General features: G+C 32.6%; 1 protein-coding gene across 1 annotated transcript in view; it reads right to left on the bottom strand.

The window, feature by feature from the left end:
• The window catches only part of LOC127739234 (exocyst complex component 5-like), a 39237-nt gene extending 21790 nt beyond the window's left edge, over positions 1–17447 (bottom strand). Inside the window, exons 1-10 of the mRNA XM_052250853.1 lie at positions 17363–17447; positions 13562–13795; positions 12950–13147; positions 10162–10229; positions 7792–7820; positions 6571–6680; positions 6029–6073; positions 4904–5044; positions 4077–4153; positions 3062–3172 (exon numbers count right to left, since the gene is read on the bottom strand). Of these exons, the coding sequence (XP_052106813.1) occupies positions 3062–3172; positions 4077–4153; positions 4904–5044; positions 6029–6073; positions 6571–6680; positions 7792–7820; positions 10162–10229; positions 12950–13147; positions 13562–13795; positions 17363–17398 (1049 nt within the window). The 5' untranslated portion in view covers positions 17399–17447. The remainder of the gene's footprint in view (positions 1–3061; positions 3173–4076; positions 4154–4903; positions 5045–6028; positions 6074–6570; positions 6681–7791; positions 7821–10161; positions 10230–12949; positions 13148–13561; positions 13796–17362) is intronic.
• Positions 17448–22873: the final 5426 nt, after the last annotated feature.

Genomic DNA, 22873 nt, shown 5'->3' with positions numbered 1-22873 from the left:
TATCAGCATCAGAAACAGTTTTGATTACCGGTTAGCTAATATACTGAGCACCTAAATGACTACCTGCTCAGCATGGCTCTTACTGCCAAATGCAAGAAATCGAGGTGACCATATTTCCATACCAAGTCTGCAAAATAAACTTTTGCAGCCACAGGCCTATGCTCATTTTTTTAAAATTTTGTATAGATTCTATTGGCCTGTAGTAGGAATTCTTACAGGCACTGATAGAGGTTTCAGTAAGCTTGGGCTGGTAGGCCTGTGGCCAAAAGTGAAGACTGTATACCGTAGTCAACGGTAAACCTTTTCTTTGTAAAATAAAACTGCAAGATTTTCTGATATCTTTATAGGTTTTTCTTTAGAAATGTACTTACAAAAATAGGGCATTTCCGACGAGTTAAAAAATGTTGCATCTTGACAGATATCTAGTATTCTAAACTTTCTTCATAAAATTTGTTATGCACTAGTTAGTTTTGGAGTTGATCAATATTTGCATGCAAACAAATGAGAGATATACAAGATGGCGAAAATGGACAAAATATCATCAATGTTGATCTATATATTTATTATAAAAGGGTTATTGCACTAATATTGAGGAATATTGGCCCAAGCAGTATATCATATTGCACTCACAAGCTCTCACAATATGATATACTGCTTAGGACAACATTCCTCAATACTATTGCAATAACCCAATATTATACAAAACCAACAAACTAACCTAAATTTCAAAATTGCAAGCTTTTTTGTCATCCTACTTATTGTACAACTTTTAGAATTACATAAGAAGAGTAAAACATAACATGATAAAATTCCACTAAAGTACATCACAACTTTTAACATTATAATGAAAGCATGAAAGCATAAATATTGTATGTGCATGATAGATTTAATCAATGTTCAGAATTGAAGTTGAAATTAGAGTAAAAATTTTTATTTTTAGAATTAATGATTAAAATCTATTATTTTAATATTGCTACATCTACATGTTCATGAATAAGACCACTAATATAAAATTTATAAAGACCTTTACTATAATATGTGGCATTTCCATTAATTGCTATTTCATAACACCTTTATATGACTACAATTAAAATTTGAAATATTTTACTTTAAAGATTGATATATGCATGAAATTGTTTAAAAAAAAAATATTGATAAATATAAGCATGAAAACCATGAAAACAAAATAACACAGTATTCACTTACAACATACAGCAAAATCATACATTCATTTACCAATTTCTTTCAAGCAGTGTACTTTATTTACATAATGACAAGCCTATCTTTTGAAATCAAAACGTTTGAAGTAAAACACATTGACCTTAGACTAAACAGGGTTCTGATTTCTAGGGCAACCATTCAAAAAAAATAAAGAAACATGTAAATGTCAAAACAAAATTGATTACTTGCAAGAAATTGGTTAACATATCAACTATTTCTGCTGTAATTTATGATTATCAATTAATTATGCATAATGATGAGGTTTAAATGACTTTTATCAGTAAATAAAATCAAAACATTTAATGAATATTATATGTCATTAACATGATAAAATTGAATCTAACTACATCAAGATAAAATGTTATAACTAATAACTTTTTTTTTTAACATGTTTAAAGTTGTGCAATTTACATCTTTGTATTTATTTTATCTGTATTTGCTTTTTCAAGGTCAATAACTTGTGAAATATTTTTGTACTTAAAATATCTGTACCATAGAAAAGTGTTTATCAAAATTTCAAAATGTCCATAGGAAACAATAAACAATGCATGGAATGGCTATAAAATATCAACTTTTTGTGGATATCTAAGGAATCAACCATCAACATGACCTCAGAAGATTGATGAACATATGACCACAAACTTATAAACATTGATTCTTATGAAAGCACATGCTATAGTATAATAGCAATTTTCATATGTCTGTTTGATTTCATCACATAAAAAAAATATTTATGAAAATGATTATTTAACTGTATTAGAACAACTTTTTTTATGCTGGCCAAATCAGTCAACAAAATCTGCAGCTTCAATAGTTTCGATTGTTTATCTGTGATATTTTTTTTCTTTTTTATAATTAAACATACTAAGCACATCCACAAAGCACCAACTTCTAAATATTTAATCCCAATTTTTTTACCTCATCTGTGTGAAAGTTACAGGTCTGTTACAGCCATTACTTTAAGATCTTTTATTAAGCAGTAGTATGCAGTACTTAATTGAGCAGTTGAACACAGTATTTTTCACCCTTGAAGGCTTTTAATACACTGAGAAGTGATTTAGGACTCGGAACTGAAATGGTACTCTGAAATGTGATGGTCATACGGAAGTGCGATGGTCCACGCTGAATGCGATGGTGACATTGTGACGTTAACTTGTTGATAACTACGCTGAAGTGCGATGGTCAGCCTGTGACATTGAGTAAAAAGCAAAATGTACATGAGCTGGTTAAATGGAATAAAATCATTTACATTTGACAAAAGTAGCTGCTAGCCTCACATTTGGAAGATCTTTTAATTTTTGTTCAGGTCAAACCAAAGACTTTAAATTTTTTTCTTTTTTTTCTTCTAATTTTAAATTTGCGAATTATACAATTAGCCCACAGTACTATGGGTTCAGAAAATAGGGTGTTCAAGGGTGAAATCAAAAAAAGATTCAGCATGTAGGTCTATATAATAGTACTAAGAATGGTCCATCTCATATTATCAAATATTATGACAAAACTTAGAAATTGCTCACAACAATTATTCATCCATTTATATACCTGATTTTGGAACTGTGTCCACGAAGTAAAAAACCACTTGTACATTTATGCTTGACTAATAGCAACACTTGTCAATTATTCCACGAAAAACTTAGCTGAGGATGATAAATTGGGACGTCAGGACCAGTCAGGTCAATTTCGGCCTTAAATGTTGTAGACTTTGTATTTGAAAACATCACAATATTCAAACGTCATGCCAAACAATCGCACTTCAGGGAAAGGATCATGGCACTTCAGCGTCCCCATCGCACCTCCGAATCCTACATACATATTGGTATCGGTAGATATATCTACTTACCCAATATAAGCATCAAGATGTTTGTGGAAAATGCTTTTTGTAAGTTTTGCAAGAAACAGACTGTCATTACCCATTTTGAATTGTGACAATTCCTCTGAAAGCTTGATTGTTCTGTAAAATAAGAAAAAAAATCAACTTTAATACTATTGTATTCTGTAAATATAATTTCTTCTATCTTCAATTTCTATCTCCTTTGAAACAGCTTCTTCTTGTCTGAATTTAACATGAATAAAGCTTAACACCTTATGCCAAAAGAATTGTTATAGACCTAAAAACATGTATTATACTCCAATTACAGGACCAACCATGAGCCTTCCTGTCTTTTTTTTAATTTTTCAAATTTTACTAGAAAATGTTGCCAGTCTTCAACAGCAAATAAATACATATGAATTATTCAAACTCACAAATCAAACAGACAAATGCCAAAATTGTTCACTTGTTCAAGATTTAAAATTGCATTCTTTTAATATGATGCTCTTCATTTGCTTTGTTAACAAAGCTATGGGGATGAAGTCATAATTACAATTGCAATATATCAGCTGTATTTTTTATAACACTAGAGAATTTGGCCCCCTATTTTAAAAACTTCTTTGTTTTATATTTGAATGATATGTGCTTTTGGGTTATTTCAATTTAATTCATCTTTCCTTACTGTAAATTCAGAAATTATTGTGATGTTTATACCAATGTGTAAAATAAGACAGTATAAGCTGGTTCACAATAATAAAAACTCACATTCATAATTTCAGTAGTGATTTTACTGCACAAAATGTTAGCAATCACACTAATTAGATATCACATTTTTACCAGCAATCAGTGATTTGCAATAATAAATGCAGGCATTTATTTCTGAATTTACAGTATATCAATTATTCTATGAAAACAGGCAAAAAAGATTGATTGATTGATTGATTGGTGTTTAACGCCACTTTCAACACTAATGAATTTTTACAATAAGTCATAAAATGCATTGCAAAAATGAACTGACTTTACTTTAAATGTACAATTTACCAACCTGGTGTACAGTTTATACAAGCTATCTAAGTAAACCTCGGGATCTATTTCATTATCAAGTTTGGAATAAATGTATTTCTGAAAAACAAAATTTTGAAAGAATTATTTTTTCTCTGTATTTAAGTATAAGACTGATGATCATTTTAGTAACAGCTCAAGACATTGCTGCTTTTTTCTGAAAGTAAAAAACCAGCAAAAAACAGCACTCTTCCTTTTAAATATTATGGATTTTTCATGGACACCCATTTTCATTAAATGAAGAAAAATTGTAATCTAATGGATATTTGATTATGTGGTTTGGACAAATTGCATTCAAGTCTACAAAAGATTTGTATTTTGATGAACAAATGGATTATTTTCCTGACAAAAACAAGAATATGTGTTCAGTTAACATTGATAACACATAATAATGTACATGTGTACTTAGCTTCAAGTTGATGTGACTATGACTTCATTGTAAACTACTTTATCCCAAAACTTAAATCTGAGGATATAAAGACTTAAAACTATATCCTTTAACTGTAAAATAGGGGTCAAAACTGTAATTTGGCATATCTTTAAAAAATAAACATGTGTACTGAGTTTTAAGTTGATTTGACCACAAATTCATGGTAAACAAGCAAAACCCAAAACTTTAACCAGATACAGGATGAACAAAATGGAGGATAGAATGAATGAACAGAAACGCACTAACCAGATTACATAATGTCCCCCTTTTATCATGGCAGGGCATTATCAAATAAAAAATTTGGCTGTTGAACACTCCTTTTAAACAAAGAAGTTTAGAGAAAGGATGAGAATCTAAAAATGAACTGGATGTAGCCTTACCTGTAATTTATTGTGATAGATATTCTGTACAAACTTTGCCATGACAGCATCGTGATTACTGAAAACTTCTGTTATAAGTTCATTAGTTCTACTACAACATGGTACAATATCATCAAATAAATCCGGTTTGTAGAATGCATTCTGTAAAAAAAATTAACTTGAAGTTAAATTACTGTTTGTAAAGGAATTTTACAAGAAAGCTTTGTTTCAATGCAGAACAAATTTCAAATCAATGTGGTGCATACCTGCTGAGGAATTTTTAACATGATCTAAAGGTTAGAAAGATAGTTGCACAAACTATTCAATCCCTACATATTCTTTTAAGCCTGTAATCCTGTGGTTATCCAGTGGTTGCTGTCTGCCATAATTGTTTTTGGTTAATGATTGTAGTAGAAAACAGGGCTGCATTTCACAAATATTTTTATGACTAAAATTGATTGTAAGTATACTAAATTCTTCATGACTTAAGATAAATTTTAACTCGAAGATTTATTGTGAAGCCCATGCCAGGCTGTTTTCTTTTTTTAATTGTTTTTCATTTAGTTATGCCAGGGTCTTTCATATCTTACTATATGGGTTTTGCTCAATATTGAAGCCATACATGATCTGTAATTGTTCACATCTTTATCCGTCAGTTTAAATGGGATATTTGTCTCATTGGAAATTACTACACATCTTGTATTTAAAATGGTAATTTTAAAAGCAGTATTTTTTTATCTCCCAAAATTCATTATGACAGATGGTGTAAATTTCATAGGTAGTAATTGTTGTGATGGAATTAGTTTTGAGAAAATACTGCAATTGATTTCACATTACAACTTGGTAATACCATGCTTTATGACAGATCTGATATCAACTGTTGATGATATTTAATCCAAAAAAATTAGGAGAAAAACATAATTTCAAACGTAAGCAGGAGTTGACCATATTTCCATATTCATTTGTTAATTACATTGTTCTTCCCTTACAACTTTAGTTATCCAATGAAGCATATATTGTTTATAATATTAACTTTCATTGTAATTTTAGTTTGTAAAACACTTACCCTCTGAGCTAATGTTAAATTTAGTTTGTAAAACACTTACCTTCTGAGGTAATGGTAATTCTAGTTTGTAAAAAACTTACCCTCTGAGCTTCTTCAATAAATGCATCAATACACTGGCCATATCCCTAGAAAACAGATTTTTTGTCACTTTAACCTTTCTATAATGAAAATTACATATTCCAATATGATTTTCTTCAAACGCTTTGTGTACACACATGATAAATTACGAATATATTGCATGTCAGCTGAAGGTCAATGTCATGCTTTTTTGAGGAAGTTCAAATCATACTCCCATATGATTTTATGAATGAGATACCAGAGTTCAATTGGTGTAAATTACGTCATTCAATGATCAACTCTAACTTTGACGTAAGAACCAAAGCATTGTATGGGAATACACATGAATGTAAAAATCGTCAAAACATGGTATCATAAACAACGATACAAATTTGTTGAAAGCCCACTTCTTAAAATAACAGTTTGATTTCTTAAATTTGTATGGTATTATTGGAACTACATGGATAAAACTGAAGGATTCTGAATACCTGACAAAAAGTAAAAAGCAAAAGTAGCAAACATTCTTAACATTCTATTATGTTGCAGATTTTTAATTATTACAAACCTTAAAATTAGATAAAACCATAGCAACCCTTTTCATTTTCTTCTTATCTCCTTCAGTGTGAGCCTTTGTGAATTCCTTGATCAATTCACTCTCAATGTTATTGTACTTGTCTGGAAAGAATGCAAATACAACATTAATGCAAACAATTCAGTGATCATGAATTATAATAAAAATGTTAAGGGTACTATATTAACAAAACAGACAAGCAAAAGATATGTATGGCAAATCAATTCTTATCCAGACAAATGTGTTATTAAGATATAAGTGGGAAACCATTTCTTAACCATATCAATGTGTTTATCAAAGAAATTACTATTAGTTAACAGCAAACTCTTTTAAAAGTTTTTTTCACTGTATTTAGCAACCAACTACATTTATCATAGGAATAAAGAAATGCCAGCATATGGAGACAAAAAAATGCAATATGTGTCATTTGAATAATAAGCATACAACAAACAACTAACAACATAGACATATCATACATATTAGATATACACGTTGATCTAAAGGATGTTTAAAAAAAAACATATCATAAATATCTCTCTCCATGACATGACATGTTCTTATGTTGTACTGTTACACCACTGTCCCAGGTTAGGGGGAGGGTTGGCGCGCCTTCAAACTAGTTTAACCCCGCGACATTCTGTGTGCCTGTCCCAAGTCAGGAGCCTGCAATTCAGTGGTTGTCGTTTGTTGTTGTATATCATATTTGTTTTTCGTTCATTACTTTGTACAAAAATCAGGCCGTTAGTTTTCTCGTATGAATTGTTTTACATTTAAAATTGAGAATGGAAATGGGGAATGTGTCAAAGAGACAACAACCCGACCATAGAACAGACAACAGCAGAAAATCACCAACAGGTCTTCAATGCAGCGAGAAATTCCCGCACCCGGAGGCGTCCTTCAGCTGGCCCCTAAACAAATATATACAAATATATACAAAAATATACATTTGTCATTTAGGGGCCTTTTATAGCTGACTATGCAATATGGGTTTTACTCATTGTTGAAGGCCGTATGGTGACCTATAGTTAATTTCTGTGTCATTTGGTCTCTTGTGGAGAGTTGTCTCATTGGCAATCATACCACATCTTATTTTTATATGTAATGTTTCATGGTCTTATGATAGTTTACAGATTGTATTTTATAATTACTTGACATTTGGTGAGGTTATTATTATTAACTGATTATCAAAACCATGACACTGTTGTAGATACATACCCCAAATCTTCTTTCTTGCATTGTCATACCTATACAAATGTAAATGAAATTGGTTTAAAGATGATAAGATACATCTACCAATAAGATTCAATATTTATTAGAAGGAAAATAATTGATTTAATTCAAATTCAATACATCTTAAACTTAAGGTATACACATATATATGTCTAGACATTTGCAATGCCAATGGTCATAAAACACACTCACTGGGTGACTGGTGTACTTATGTACCAAAGCCCTAATACTGTCTATACTGCGACAGCATTTACTCACACTTACATTCAGAGAAGTGAAAGAGGAAATGACATTAAAGATAGACAGAATGTAGTAAACCAGACAATTAATCAAAGCTGATAACAAGAAAGCTGTTCCCTGAAAGTAAATGTGACGTATAGGATGATAAAATATCATCAGATCCAGAATGGAAAAGAGGGACAAAAGATACATGTACCAAAGGGATATTCAAACTCATAAGTCGAAAATAAACTGACAAAGCCATGGCATAAAAAAGAAAAAGACCAAAAGACAAACAACAGTACACAAAACAAAATATAGATAAACTGTTAACACAGAGATATGTCTCGCCTTTTTGTAATTTTTTGATAATGCAAATGTTGAAATTAAAATAGCAATACTTTAAAGGGGCATTAGCGACAAGATCAGGTAAAATCATTCTTAAGTTATACAGGTAAAAACAATGATTAACTTATATTTTTAACCTGAAACATAAAATCAAACAGACCTAGAAAAATCCAATTGCATGTGGTCGCAATCTATTTATATTTATGTTTGTTTATATTGGGTTATGTGACTGTCAGTATTCTTTGGAGGTCATCTCAATGGTTAATTAGATGGTGTCTAGACTAAAATACACACGAAATGTTGATATATACTATCGAGTCCATGCATTGTGATTGTTAATTGTAATTTAGATATACGTTTTAGTATGTTATAAATCAAATATGAGAATTTGAGTCAAATTGGTGAACATGAATTTGACAGCTAATGCCCCTTTAACATGTAAGTTATGCAAATATTCAAAATCAATGAACCATGACTGAATGTACATGGCTAAACAATCTCCATGGAAAAGAGATGTGTCAATGCTAATACAACTGCATACTAAACACCATTGACTTATCATAAGTCGTTCCCTTTAAACAAACCTAAACACACACATTAACTTGAAAACTATGTAAAAGTTTCAAAGTCAATGAACCATGATGAGGGGGTGGGGCTATATAATCTCCATGGAAACGAGACTTGCAAATGCCAATAAATTTGCATACCAAATATCACTGACTTAACATTAGCGGTTCATCTTAAACTGATCTTATCACAAACAAATACATGTTAACTAAGCAAAAGTTTCAGTCAATAGACCATGACTAAGGGGTGGGGCCAAATATTCTTCATGAAAATGAGATGTGCTAATGCTTATACAACTGCATACCAATTAACATTGGCCTACCACTAATGGTTCCCCTTGATCTGACTTAATCACAAACTAATACATGTAAACTAAGCAAAAATTTCAAAGTCAATAGACCATGAATGAGGGGACAGGGCCAAATAATCTCCATGGAAATGAGATGTGCAAATGCTAATACAACTGCATACCAAATATCATTGACCTACCTCTAGTGGTTCACCATAAACTAGACCTAATCAAAAACTAATACATTGGTGACGCTGCCACTGCAGACGCCAACTGAAACAGAATACCTGTTTCGCTTTTTGACTCTGTCAAGGTGAGACAAAAACTAAAGATTGAGCAACACAAACCCCACCAAAAATCCAGGGGTGATTTTCAGGTGCTCCAAAAGGATAAGCAGATCCTGCTTCCCATGTGGCACCCATCCTGTTGCTCGTGTAAGTGCAAACCAGGTGATAAGTCGAATTCAGTAGGTCATATTAGGGGAAAAGATGTTGGATTGTGGTTATAACAACTGGAACATATCCGTCATCTGTGAAGCAGATATTTCATAAAGGTCAACTAACTTGTGATGGCATCCGTAAGATTTACGAATAGATGATTTCAACTCCACCACTTGGAACTCTTGGTTTTAGGCTTCCCTTTATACAGCAACCCTCTATCAAGGAAGACTAAGCCATGATAGGAATTGCAAGCTCTAGAATATAGTATCAACTGGGAGATATATACTCCATATGCAGGTGCTGTTGGAATGTTGCTACATAGAATGGAAAGTTCACAATTGGGAAGCTGAAATCATCTATTTTGTCGTAAAGTTTTGTTTTAAACCGACCCTCAATGTCAATTTCTAGGTGTAAGTCAAGATATGAGGCAGAGATGGAAATGATTAATAAAAAAGCTGATTATATGCATAAAAGACACTACAGTATTAATACCTCTCATTTGACGGTAATTCCAATGCCACATGATATAATTTCTGTATGATGTCTGCAGCTTGCTCTAGCTGAAAAGATACAAACATCTATTATAAGTTTAATTCCAGAGGAAATAGGAAAATCTGGCAATGCTGATGGAACAAATAAATAATGATTATCAAGTAGTTTTATTATGTAATAAAATGCTCCGCAGGGCGCAGCTTGATACGACCGCAGAGGTCGAACCCTGAACAGTTGGGGCAAGTATGGACACAACATTCAAGCTTGATACAGCTTTGGATTTGGATTGTGATTAAATATTTGACACAGCATAGGTTTCTAACACAGATTGAATGTGGTCTAAGAACTTAAAAATTTTAAATTGGACATTCACCTATTATGGTCCAATATCCAAAATCTAAATACATGGTTAGATTCAGCATATCAAAGAACCCCAAGAATTCAATTTTTTGATGAAATCAAACAAAGTTTGATTTTGGACCCTTTTGACCTCAATGTGGACAAAGTTGATAACGGGGCCCAAAAATCAAAAATCTAAATACATGGTTAGATTCAGCATATCAAAGAACCCCATATATTCAATTTTTGTTGAAATCAAACAAAGTTTAATTTTGGACCCCGATTTGGACCAACTTGAAAACTGGGCCCATAATCAAAAATCTAAATACATGTTTAGATTCAGCATATCAAAGAACCCTAAGAATTCAATTTTTGTTAAAATCAAACTAAGTTTAATTTTGGACCCTTTGGACCTTAATGTAGACCAATTTGAAAACGGAACCAAAAATTAAGAATCTAAATACACGGTTAGATTCGGCATATCAAAGAACCCCAATAATTCAATTTTTGATGAAATCAAACAAAGTTTAATTTTGGACCCTTTTGACCTCAATGTGGACAAAGTTGATAACGGGGCCCAAAAATCAAAAATCTAAATACATGGTTAGATTCAGCATATCAAAGAACCCCATGTATTCAATTTTTGTTGAAATCAAACAAAGTTTAATTTTGGACCCCGATTTGGACCAACTTGAAACCTGGGCCCATAATCAAAAATCTAAATACATGTTTAGATTCAGCATATCAAAGAACCCTAAGAATTCAATTTTTGTTAAAATCAAACTAAGTTTAATTTTGGACCCTTTGGACCTTAATGTAGACCAATTTGAAAACGGAACCAAAATTTAAGAATCTAAATACACAGTTAGATTCGGCATATCAAAGAACCCCAATAATTCAATTTTTGATGAAATCAAACAAAGTTTAATTTTGGACCCTTTGGACCTCAATGTGGACCAATTTAAAAACGGGGCCCAAAATCCAAAAACTAAATACACGGTTAGATTCAGCATATTAAAGAACCCCATGAAATCAAGAATAAAACCCCATTGAAATTGGTCAAGAAATAAGCAATTTATAGGAAGTATCTTCTTTTGCACAATCCTGTGCTATTAAATATTTCTTGCTATTGCGCAATACTGTACAATTGACAATTTCTTGCTATTGCGCAATATTGTGCTATTGGATATTTCTTGCTATTGCGCAATACTGTGCAATTGAAGATTTCTTGCAATTGCGCAATACTGTGCAATTGAAGATTTCTTGCTATTGTGCAATAATACTGTGCAATTGAAAATTTCTTGCTATTGCACAATACTTATTATATAATAATTTACACATCCTGTTTGGTGTGTATCTCCTACCATATCATTATTATTTGATTTTAAATATAAATCAGAAATAACCAACTTAAAATGGAAAATTTTAAAAGAAACAAAAAAGGAAAAAAAGAAAAAAAAGGAAAAAAAAATAAATCCCCCCCCAAAATTTTTTGAACCCCCATTATGATTCATCACCCCCAAACTCAATCCCAGCCTTCCCTTTGTGGTATGGTACCTTGCAGTACAATTTCAGAGAGATCCATACACTTGAACACAAGTTATTGTCTGGAAACTAGAAAAAAATGTGTTTTTTGGCCCCTTTTTGGCCCCAAATTCCTAAACGTTTAGGGCAATTACCCCCAAACTCAAACCCAGCTTTCCCTTTGTGATATGGAACCTTGTAGTACAATTTCAGAAAGATCCATACACTTACACACAAGTTATTGTCATGAAACTAGAAAAATGCTTGTTTTTTGCCCCTTTTTTGGCCCCTAATTCCTAAAATTTGGAGGCAATTACCCCCAAAATCAATCCCAGCATTCCTTTAGTGATATGGAACCTTGTGGTACAATGTCAGAGAGATCCATACACTAACACACAAGTTATGTCTGGAAGTTACAAAAATGCTTATTTTTGGCCCCTTTTTGGCCCCTAATTCCTTTACTGTTATTACCATAACCCCCAAAATCAATCCCAACCTTCCTTTTGTGGTATTGAACCTTGTGGTAAAATTTTATAAAGATCCATTCACTTAAACTAAAGTTAGAGTGCGAAAACCAATGTGTCTTCGGACGACGCCGGACGACGACGACGCCAACGTCATACCAATATACGACCACAAAAATTTTTTTGCGGTCGTATAAAAATGTCTCTCTCATTGTTGGGCATTTTATCCGCACTCAACAAGGTGGTTAAAAAATAATTTAAGCCATATTTGTGATATATTTCATTGTACAATATCAACTTGAAAACCGATTAATAAAAGTAGTTATCTACAAAACTGAATGATTTAAAAAAATAAAAGACTTAAAACAGAATTTCACATATATGCATTTGTCAGTATTGTTGGGTTGATGTCTCATTGATTTATGTATCTTCCTTTTATCAACTTAAGATTAAGATCGAACCTTAGCAGGATCTGTGAAGAGATCTGATTTAGCTGGACCATCAGATAAGAATTCTGACATGTAGTTCATCAGCTTCTTAGCCTCCACTGCCTTGGCTCTGGGATTATTTACACCTTCTAGTTGATCTCCTAAATGTACTACTTTGGTGGCTACTAAGTTTATCTTTTCATCTAAAACTTGGAAGTGGGAATATGTTGACTGAAAACAGAAATTAAAGTTAATAAATGAAATACCATTGTTTTCTTCACTTTTGTGTTTGTTGCAAACATAACTACAGAATTATAATCTTTTTTAACCTTTTATACACAAAAAGAATAAATTGATCTTTCACAAAAAAAAACATCTTTAATCTCAAACAAAGTGAATTAAATTAAACAGAGTAAAAATAGTCAGCATACATGTGAGTGGCAATAAGTTTAAATATGATTGTGACAAGGTACATTGTATGATTGTAATTGATTAGGCTTACAAATTTTCCTGCCGAAGGTTGTTGGTTCTCTCAACGTGAATTCAAGCTTCCTCCACCAATAAAAAACTAGCCACCATCATATAGCTAAGCATGCAGAAAATAGTGTTAAACACCAACTATCAATAAATTTTTAAAATACTAACCTGGTTTTTCTTTTGAAGTTCAGCTACCCTATGCCAATGTCGTTTTTCCTCGTCTTTACAATTTTCTTCTAATTTTTCAATTTTCTTTTCTATTTGTGCATTTTTCCCCTCAAGATCTTTAATCATCTTTTCAAAAGCGGCATGTAGTAGCATTGGATTGAACTGTGCCTGGTCTCTATTTCCAATTGTTCTCCATGCTATTCTCTCGACAAATTCATGAGCATCAAATGGCTCCTACAAAAATATTTAAACGTTCCATTTAGAATTCTAAAGAACATGCTTTTAATAATAATAATAATCATAATGACTTTATTTAAAGAGGGTGACTAAATTAGCATTTACCTGTCTACCTTGAGGCCCTCACAAAAACCATACAGAATAAGTATTACAAATATTACAACTTCTTGAACATATAATTCAACTTTCATGCTAAATGATTGTCTGTAGAACAAGAAAAACAAAATAATTCATAATACACAAACATTAATAAACAGCTGCGCCATGAGCGCATAATACGCCCGTCGTCTTGTGTGTGAATTTTTATGCAATAAGCATAAATAGTTTCTGACATACGGCGTGACATGCGAAAACCCCCCTTTTTTTTAACAAAAACTCAATATCTCTAAAATATAATTTTGAATCAAAACCAAAAAGTATACAGATCTTTAGATTAATATAACTAAGAAGTGTGTAAAATTTTAAGCAATAATCATAAATCGTTTTTGAGATACGGCACGACATGTGAAAACCCCCTTTTTAAAAAAAAAAAATCAATATCTCAAAAATAAAATTTTGAATCAAAACCAAAATTTAGATTAACATAACTAAGAAGTGTGTAAAATTTTAAGCAATAATCATAAATCGTTTTTGAGATACGGCGCAACATGTGAAAAACCCCTCCCCCTTTTTTTACAAAATACTCAATAACTCAAAAATAAAATTTTGAATCATCACCAAAAATTATACAGATCTTAAGGTTAATATAACTAAGAAGTGTGTAAAGTTTTAAGCAATAATCATAAACTGTTTTTGAGATACGGCGCGACATGTGAAAAACCCCTCCCCCTTTTTTAACAAAATACTCAATATCTCTAAAATAAAATTTTGAATCATCACCAAAAAGTATACAGATCTTAAGATTAATATAACTAAGAAGTGTGTAAAGTTTTAAGCAATAATCATAAATTGTTTTTGAGATACAGCGTGACATGTATAAAAAAACACACACCTGTTTTAGTTACTAAGTCCCGTAACTCAAAAAGTTTTAATCTTATTTTCACCAAAAAGTATACAGATCGTTTGACTATCATAAGAAACAACTATGTTAAGTTTCATGAAATTTGGATAAGTCATTCTCAAGTTACGGTGCGACATGTTTACGCTGGACAGACAGACAGACGGACGCATGCACGCCGGACATTTGTATAACATAATACGTCCGGTCAAAAATTTGACGGGCGTATAAAAAACATGAGAGAGTAAGAAAGTTGTTGCATATCATTTATAGTTAAAAAATCTACACATTTTCTTTTAAAAGTACTAAGATTTTCACATATTGTTACTTCATTTGGTAGTTTATTCCAAATTATTGAGAGACTATAGTATTCACCATGTATCATCGGTACAGCGGATATAGCTTTATAGGTACTTCGAAGCATGGAAAACTATATACCGTACATTCATTTAACTATGCAACGTACAGAAGGATTTATGTGGTCAGCTATACACTGTACACAACGCTTCATTTTGGAATAAAATATCGAAAAATAACATATGTACAAAATGTATAAAAGATTTCAATGCCAATTATTGAAACAGCTATACTTATTACGCACACACAGTGGCCTTCTATCAGAAAAAGAGTTGCAATGAATATAGAATCATATCGGATGAGACGAGCGCCAACTTCTTTGACAAGTATTTTCACATGTTTTTAGTAAGCGTTCTTGTTTTGGGAAAATAATGAGACTTCTCAAATCACCAACCTACGACCAAATCATTTCTTAAAACAACAATTATGTTTAGATTGAAGTACACATTGATATTATGTAAACAAAACAAAGATTTTCATACCGTGTCAGAAGAAAAATCGATCACGACCACTTGGTTAGTACCTATATCCGCTGTACCGATGATACACGGTGGTATATGTGAATGATAATTTTTCATCTCACAGTCAAACCAGCACTAAGTGTTTACTACAGTGACAAAGAGGTTCCAGTAAGATAAGTAAGTAAGTAGCTGACTTTTACAATAAAGGGATTGTGTAGCAGTACTGGACGAAAAAACTCTGTCACAATATTCTGATTTTTTGTTGTCAGTTTTTAAATTGTGTAGCAAAAGTATCTCTTTTGTTTAAGATGTTTCAAGTTCAACCTGCTAGTACTAGTAAAACATAATCTTGTTGATTTAGTGTTTGCATTTATGTATATAGTTAAAGGTACTATGGGGACCTCGATAGGTGAAAGATGCCCCTATTTTGATCTGGAGATCAATCTACTGAAATCTCTTCTGTTTGTCTGTTCCAGCCGAGCAGCCGGGTGGTTCTCTCCGAGTACTTTGGTTTCCTCCACCATAATAATAGACTGCCCGGTGTCCTAGCACTCCCTTTGTGTTGGGCAGGGGATTGTCCTTGTAAATACGTTGGTGACACATCTCCATTAATCCAAAATTGGAGTGTACACGGATTCCACTGTACACTCACAGCTCTTGAGGGGTGCTCTGAATAACAGAGGGATCTACGTACATACATAAAGGTTGCCTTTCAAAACTGTAATGTTGAACAACTACTTTGCATGCACAAGTTTATCAAATGGAATAATTTTTATATGGAGTTGTAGGTGTAATACCACCAAATCATAGTACATCACATCCAGTTGCATACGAAAAAGGGTTGAAAAAAAACATTCCTTTGAATTGGACAGTTGTAGGAAATTAATCCTACATTTTATTGCAGTAAAAAATTTCTGAGTCATAAACATATATCTTGGGTGTTTCAAAGCACCATTCTTTTTTTATTTGGAGCATCTATAAAATATTTTGGAAACTTGAGGTAACTTGGTTACTATATACAAGTAGCTTGTAAACAGGACAGAAAGGGTGGAGATTTGATTGGTAAACATGGTAAACTTCCAAAGATGGTTATTATCTTATCTATGCAATGAAATGTTTTGTGAATTTTTGTCTGTAGCATTGGACAGAATAAAAAATTTACTCATGCCAAGTATTTCTTTATTTGAAACAAAGATAAATTATGCAAAATTCATTGAAAAGTGCAAACTAAACAAAGACAGAGACAAAGCCAAAGGCGAGAGACAATGCCCGGCAAATTGACAATGGTGGTATTACATCTGTGAGCTATTTTATGGGAGTTATCTACAAAACATTACAACAGCAATGCAAAAAGTGTCTGAGATGGAATAATATACCAGAAAGCATATCATGTTAGTGAAGAGAGAAAATCTCAATGAATAATTTGCAGCCTTGTTCAGTTGTCACGCCCAGGCCCAGCCTGTCATAAATTATTTGTCTGTTAGCTTGCTATGATTCTGGACTACCACTCAGCACATGTGAAGCAAAGGCTGTGTTATAATTACAAACTAGATCAGTATCGGCTTAAAGTGTCAATATTCAAACGAGGAAGTTAGTTTGGAAAGATTAGATGAAGCAGACGATTAAAATATTGTTCTCCTGTTAGTCGTAAGAACATCACTTTTAAATCGTCTCAGAGGCTCACTTTTTCGTCCTGTTTGAAAACACAAGTCTAAATATCACAAATTATACTTATGCTTTTCTTGATACCTGTTCAAGTTCTTCTAAGGACACTTGATGAGACATATCGATGTACTTTTTTGCAACTTCTCAGTGCCCAAGGGAAATAACTCTGATAATTTTTTTATTTTGGATGCATATCGGACTGAAGACGAAGTATTTCCGTTTTTTTATATTCCTTAAGTTATGCCACTTTTGTTAAATTTTCAGGGATGTAGGGCAAAGCAAAACATTATCAAAAATAAAAAATTGAAAATAAGAGTTGTCTGACTAACCACTAGACTATTAGACTATGAATGTTTTTTCTCCTTTTATTTTGCTTGTCACTTTCAGAGGTTTGCCACCCCACCCCCTTCTAATTCCACTGTTTAGACATGAGACTTTAATTGCAATGTAACTATTGATAGCATGATAAACAAACCAAAAAATAAACTAACAAGACATTAATGGTTCATTAGAGTAATAGTTGTATTGATTGTATAAAAACTTTTAACTTAATTAGAAGTAATTTTTTTTAAGTGTCAACATTAATTTTTTTTATTAATGAGCCTCCTCTGTGGATTTTTGATTATGTGATTACTTGGGCGAATATTTCATGATTATTTGATCATCTTGCTCCGCTCGGCTCAATTGTTTATATTCAAATCATGAGTTTGAACGCATTCGTAGTAAAGTATTTTTGTCTGATGTTACAATTTACTAACTTCTTGAATGACGAATTTGAAAAATGTGATGACATTGTGGTAAATGTCAATGAAACCATAACAGGGGGTCTGGATGGATGGTCCTTCTATTCTGTATTCTTTGTTCTCTAATTTTTATACCATTTTTCTCTAATCTTTATATTTTTTGCCCATTATTCTCTATTCTTTCTATTTAAGCATCCCATTATTCTCTATTCTTTATTTTTCTGGGTCCATTTTTCTTTATTCTTTATTATTTTTTTTTGCCCATTACCATCTATTCTGTAAACCCCCATCCAGATCCTCATATCCGGCAAATCCAGATAAACTTCCCTGAAGTCTTAAAAAACTTAACTCACTTGGAGATTGAGATCCACTACTGATGCAATATTGAAATTATCAATAATAATAATGTAAATAGAAATTGAAATGCATGTATTTTGGTTATAAAAAATATGAGAAATTCCAATGTTTCCTCCAACTTCCCCCAAATGAAAGACAAGAGTGCACACGCTGAAATGTCTCGCCTTCTTTACTGACCATTGATTTTATGTTGATAGTCCTAAATATAAAGCTTTACTAAAAGTATCACATAAACTTAACATGATCCAAGAAAATGAGGTCAAGGTCAGATAAACCAAACCGGAAATACACGTGCACCTTACAATCATTCCATACACCAAATATAGTTGACCTATTGCTTATAGTTTCTAAGAAACAGACTTAAACAGGAAAACTAAACATTAACCAATGAACCATGAAAATAAGGTCAAGGTCAGATGAACCATGCCAGACAAACATGTACACCTTACCATCAATCTATACATTAAATATAGTTGACCTATTGCCTATAGTATCGGCAAGAAAAAAACTTAACCAGGAAATCTTAACATTGACAAATGAACCATGAAAATGAGGTCAAGGTCAGATGATACCTGCCAGACAGACATATACACCTTACAATCATTCCATACAACAAATATAGTTGACCTATTGGTTATAGTTTAAATTAAGAAAAACAGACCAAATCACAAAAACTAAACACTGAGCAATGAACCATGAAAATGAGGTCAAGGTCAAATAAAACCTGTCAGACTGACATGTACATTGTTAAATATTTCCATAAACCAAATATAGTTGACCTATTGCATATAGTATTAGAAAAAAATACCAAAAAACAAAAACAACTTTAACCACTGAACCATGAAAATGAGGTCGAGGTCACATGACACCTGCCAGTTGGACATGTACACCTTACAATCATTCCATACACCAAATATAGAAGACCTATTGCTGATAATAATTATGGACTTGACCACGAAAACTTAACCTTGTTCACTGATCCATGAAATGAGGTCTAAGTCAGATGAAAACTGTCCGCTGACGGGCATGAGGACCTTGCAAGGTTCGCACATATTAAATATATAGTTTAGTTATCCTATTACTCATTATAAGAGAGAACCATGAAAATGAGGTCAAGGACAATGGACATATGACAGACGGAAACTTCATAGCATAATGCAACTATATACAAAGTATGAAGCATCTAGGTCTTCCACCTTGAAAAATATAAAGCTTTTAAGAAGTTAGCTAATGCCGCCGCCGCCCCCACCGCCGGATCACTATCCCAATGTCGAGTTTTCTGCGACAAAATTCGCAGGCTCGACAAAAAAGACCAGTCCCTTAGATCAGGTTTATATTAGAGTAAAATTATGTGTTCGTTATTGATGCGTCTTGTTACACCTTTTAGTTCTAATTATATATTTGACGTTTTGCTGTGCCCTTGGATTTTATTGCTCTTATTGTGTTTGGGTCATCAATTATTATAGCTGACAGCCTGACAGTTAGTAGTTTCTGCTTATTTGAAGACCATGTTGTAAGCTCTGGATGTCTTTTTGTGTATTACATTAGGATGATTTGGTGATTTCTTTGTTCCAAGGACCCATTATTTTATACAGACAGCTTGTCAAAATGTTCTATCAAAGACAAATGATGACCAAAGCTCTCCTGACATTTTGAATAGTCGGGCGAAAAACAAGATATAAACTGATAAACTGACTTGGCTTACTTTGCTATTTAATTAAGACATTTTAATCAGAGCCAGCAAAATATTCTATTGTCAATTTTGCCTGTGCCGAACACTTAACATTATGGTTTATATTGTTAAATTATTAACACATCTTATATTTCATGTTTGAGCTGTTTCTTTCTATTGTATTATCTCTATGGTAAATGTTGAATATAATTATCATTGAACTGATTTTGCCAATAACGGGTCCACTATTGGAAATTAAAAAAGGATATCTTATAGCCCTTTATTTGTCCGAATTTTACATATATATTTCGTAATCAAATTATCTTTATGCCCAGACTATGAATTTTCATAAGGGGGGGGGGGGGGGGGGGGGGCACTGACTTCATAAAAGGTAGCCCGCTCCAGTCATGCTTCAGTGATTCCCAATATAATCAACCAAATTCTTCCCACAAAGGGGAAAGGGGGGGGGGGGTGGGCACCCTATCACCCCCTCCGTAATTTTCCTCTGCCTATGATAGAAATTAGATTTTTGCTTTCCTGTCCTTGTTTTGTAACTGTTATAGGAGGGGTGAATAGTGGGATAGTAACTATGATAGTACCATCAGATGTATATTGGAATAGAACAAATCATTAATCAATAGCTTTTATATGAAAAAAGCAAAATGTCTAAAATGCAAGCTCAGCAGTTGAATATGACTCATAGAACTGACGTTAAATAACTGAGCGATATGATAATTCTGATCCTCATACATAATTTGACCTTTACCCTTTTGTGTCAATTGACCATGACTGTGAGAGTCCAGGCTTAATCTTCATAGAAATCATGTGTAGAACTGATGTTTAATAAAATTGAGAATGGAAATGGGGAATGTGTCAAAGAGACAATTGCACAGCCAAGAGCATAAGGCCACCAATTGGTCTTCAACACATCAAGAAAATCCTGCACGGAGAGGCAGGCTTCAGCTGGCCCCTAAACAAAAATGTGTTCTAGTTCAGTTAAAATGGACGCTATACTAATCTCCGAAACATATAAATGAAAATATTATGTAAACTGGGTCAAATACCAGTTAGTAAATTACATGATATTTTCAAGGAGTGTGACACCATCTCTTTCTTCAGCCCGCTGTATGAATATTCGCGTATAATTACAGCTTTTTGCCACCATAGGCTGTTTCCGCGTATCGACAAACCTGAAGATCATAAACGTTATTTTCTAAAAATTAAATATATTAGCAGAGGTATTGATTTTATCAGCTTATCTAGTATATTTAATGACTCTACCGTTCAAAACTTCATACCTCCCTATTTTGATAACACAGAGCCATGCACCTATTATTTCATACACATACAAAAAACCCAGCAGAAGTTTAATTTTTAATTATACGCCGGTAACATCAGACGTCAATGTAGAAAATAATACTCCTTTAACTTGAAACTGTGAATCGTCGAAGTTTAGATATGTTCCCTATGGCCATGTTATTACGGGGACCTCAATATCGTCCAGGACAGAGAGGTTAAAAACTTTTTGAAAAAAGGACCAAAATATCCTCCTCCATCTGAAATAGATTGGAAACAGTGTCGTCAGGTCACCAGAGATGCTCTTTCCTCGTTTTGTAAAAATTGGTGTAAACGGGAAAAATCTGATAAAAAATCTCTTGATTCTTATTTAAATAAATGTATGAATGTGATAGATAATAGAATATCACATTTTGAAAATAGTTTAGAAGTAAATAATAGAGTACATAATACGCCTATTTCCAGAATAAGAAATAAACTTCAAGAACTTTCAAAGCGGTTTGTGTTTGTACCGGCTGACAAAGCAGCCAACAATGTGGTGGTGGTATGCCGTAAATACTACACGGACGTTCTTAAGAATGAAATTTTAAATTCATCTACATTCAAGTCCATGCGCCCCACAGAGAGTCATATAGTTAACAAACATATCATAACCACATCACAGCTTAAGGCTTCTTCTGATCATTTGAAGGTCCCTACTATGTATTGGTTATAACCTAAACTTCACAAAAAAACAGTAAAATATCGTTTCATCTCGGCCACTATTAAGTGTTCTACAACTAATCTTTCAGTGCTTTTAACAAGTTCCTTAACTACTATCAAAGAGCTTATCATAAACTATTGTTACAGTAATAAAATATATGAAAATAGTGGTATTAACTATTTTTGGAGTGTAAAAAATTCTTTGGATGTTTTAGATAAATTACGTGCTTTTGATTCTGTTGACAGTTTTGACTTTTCTACTCTTTACACTACACTTCCACATAATCCTAGCAAACAAAAATTTGACTATTTAATTAAATGGTCGTTTGGTAAATCTGAATGCAAATATATTTGCTGCAACTCATTTAAAGCCTTCTTCTCTAATGAGAAAGGTAAATACGCTAGATATACTTACTGGAGGTGTGATGAGATGATTGAAGCTATTAATTTTCTCCTTGATAATATTTATGTACGTTTCGGCAGCAAAGTTTAACGACAGGTTGTAGGTATTCCTATGGGCACTAATTGCGCCCCTTTAATAGCAGACTTGTTTTTGTACTGTTATGAATCACAGTTTATGACCAAACTCAGTAAAGACCCGTCTAAATTGCATTTAATTGATAAATTCAACAACACTTACCGTTATCTTGATGATATTTTTTCGTTAAATAATTAAGAATTTTCTCAATATACTGCCGAAATTTACCCAAAGGAACTTACTTTAAATAAATCAAATTTAAACGATAAAACCGTCCTTTCCTAGATTTAGATATTTCTGTTTTACACGGGAAACTCCACACTAAAATTTACGACAAAAGGGACGAT

This window comes from Mytilus californianus, unplaced genomic scaffold (assembly GCF_021869535.1).
Source record: "Mytilus californianus isolate M0D057914Y unplaced genomic scaffold, xbMytCali1.0.p SCAF_4, whole genome shotgun sequence".
In the NCBI taxonomy this organism is placed as follows: Eukaryota; Metazoa; Mollusca; class Bivalvia; order Mytilida; family Mytilidae; genus Mytilus; species Mytilus californianus.
This window is presented reverse-complemented; position numbering and strand designations above follow the sequence as displayed.